This window comes from Galeopterus variegatus, unplaced genomic scaffold, assembly GCF_000696425.1.
Source record: "Galeopterus variegatus unplaced genomic scaffold, G_variegatus-3.0.2 Scaffold1931, whole genome shotgun sequence".
In the NCBI taxonomy this organism is placed as follows: domain Eukaryota; kingdom Metazoa; phylum Chordata; class Mammalia; order Dermoptera; family Cynocephalidae; genus Galeopterus; species Galeopterus variegatus.
In genome coordinates, this window is record NW_007728042.1 from 361,405 (window position 1) to 363,533 (window position 2,129).

Below are 2,129 nucleotides of genomic sequence, written 5' to 3' on the forward strand. Positions count from 1 at the left end.
CAAGATGAAGCCCAAACTCCTTGATCTGGCAAACGAACTACTTTACCCTCACTCTTTTCTCTGCACCACACTAAAGCACTTACGGTCCCCCAAGCACATGCACTTGGATCACTCCATGGCACTGGTTGTTATTCATCCCACTATTTATCTCTCAAATTTGTTTTTCAAAATGTAGGTCAAATTTCCCCTCCTTTATGAGTCATTAAACTGCAGCAGCATTAGCCATTCTCATTTCTGACTACCATAGTACAATCTCCATTTCACAACTCATACCCTTCACTGGTAATTATCTAGGCAAGCACCTTTTTATCCTGAAAATAAGCAGAGAGCAGCAATCATGTGTTGGTATTACATTCCTCACGCCTAGCATAAGAGCTTTGAGAATGAATAGTAGGGTTAATAAATGCTCAAGAATGGAATGAAAAAAAATGAACCATCATGACTTTGTTGGGAGGCTTTTTGAACAGCTACCTTAACATCTCAGGTAAAGGGTGATGAGGCACTGCTGTGATGACAGAAAGAACAGCTGGGAGAGGCATTTCAGAGGAAAGCTGGGAAACCATCACCCTCGTCTGCAGATCACAAACTCAATTTTCATCACAAATGATGTAATTATTCTTCCCCAGTGAACATGTATTACTCTGTTATTTTCAGTAAAATCCATATTAATCAGTTCTGTTAGAAAATCCTTTTCTTTGGTACCAAATTTATTATTAAGTGGATATTTTGAAAGAAGGTCACGTTGTGGTTTGATAAGCATTTGTGTGAGTATTAAGGAAAAACAAGCCGCACAATAAATATCTTTTATAAATATTTTGGTTTTCAATGAACAAACAGAACTAACAGAAATTCTAAACCTGGAATCCTATGGGATGAATCATTCTTTTACCTTCTTTTGCTGGTGGGATGGTTGGAGGAAAAGTTGGTGGTGGAGTAGGAAGTGATCCTGTGAAGGAGAGGGGGAAAGAACATCAATTAGCCATCTCTCTGTGAGGAAGGGTTGGAGGTCATGGACTAATAATTATTCCAGGGATACAATGATTTTGACAACTGTCCTCTTTGAGACACTACTATAAATCAGCCATGGCCTGTGAAAACTGACTCCATCCATTCTCTCATCCTCAGACTGAAGGCTTAAAATGCCATGTTGCCACAATTCAGTTTCCCAGCAGGAATCACTGCAATGAAAGTGTCAACTACAAAGAGGTTCTAATGTTGATGGAAGGCAGGAATCCTGCCAACCCATTTCAGATTGCATCTCTGGCTGCTTTCACACATATGATAAACTTCATTTCCATTCTGTCTAACTAAGGATCGGCCATCAATCCTTGTTCTATAGCTCTGTCCTCCCTCCCCCTCTTACGCCCCTGCGAGATGTTGGTCACAAGTGAAATCTGGTTCACTCTCTATTCTGCTCAGACCGTATCTGGAAAATCTCTTTCAGTTCTGAGGACCCAGTGTAAACACTGGCAGGCTAGAGTGTTTTCAGATGTCTTCAACCTGGATGATGTGAATGAGAGGTCCATATACTATGCAGAGGTGTGGTTTAATTAAAAGACTGGACAGTTAGATCAGAGTAGTAATTCTCATACCAGCTCACATGGCAAAGCACCAGGAAGTTATGGTGTCATTAGCTAAACAATCAAATATTATGTTATTATTTATTCATTTTTTTATTCCTATCTGACACTAAAGACTTTAAAAAAAACTGAAAAAAAAATTCTCACTATCCACGTTTAACATTCGGGAAAACTGTCTACGAATCATAGCCATTCACAGAAGGGACTTCCAGCCTCTGGAGATAGTAAGTGCCAAATAGCTGGAAGGATCTGAGCTCAGGAAGACTGATCCTTTGCCGGGAACGTTGTAAAGGAATTCCTTCACTGGCAGGAAAGTTTGAAGTGACTAATTTTAAGGTCTCTTCCAATACTAAGACCCAATAAAATAAAATGATGCAACATTAAAAGAATGAGGTAACTATATATTACTGATATGGGAAAATATACAAGATTAACTACTATGTGAAATAAAGTAAGTCACGGAATACCATGGCATGACCCATTAGTGAAAAATAAAAAGTAGGGCCGGCCCGGTGGCGCACTGCTACAGTGCGCCGCTTGGGAGTGCGG

The 2,129-nt window shown here is 39.8% G+C and overlaps 1 protein-coding gene across 1 annotated transcript in view; it reads right to left on the reverse strand.

The window, feature by feature from the left end:
* The window catches only part of COL14A1 (collagen, type XIV, alpha 1), a 165,143-nt gene that overhangs the window by 95,338 nt on the left and 67,676 nt on the right, over positions 1-2,129 (reverse strand). The window contains exon 20 of the mRNA XM_008579625.1: positions 890-946. Within this exon, the coding sequence (XP_008577847.1) occupies positions 890-946 (57 nt within the window). The remainder of the gene's footprint in view (positions 1-889; positions 947-2,129) is intronic.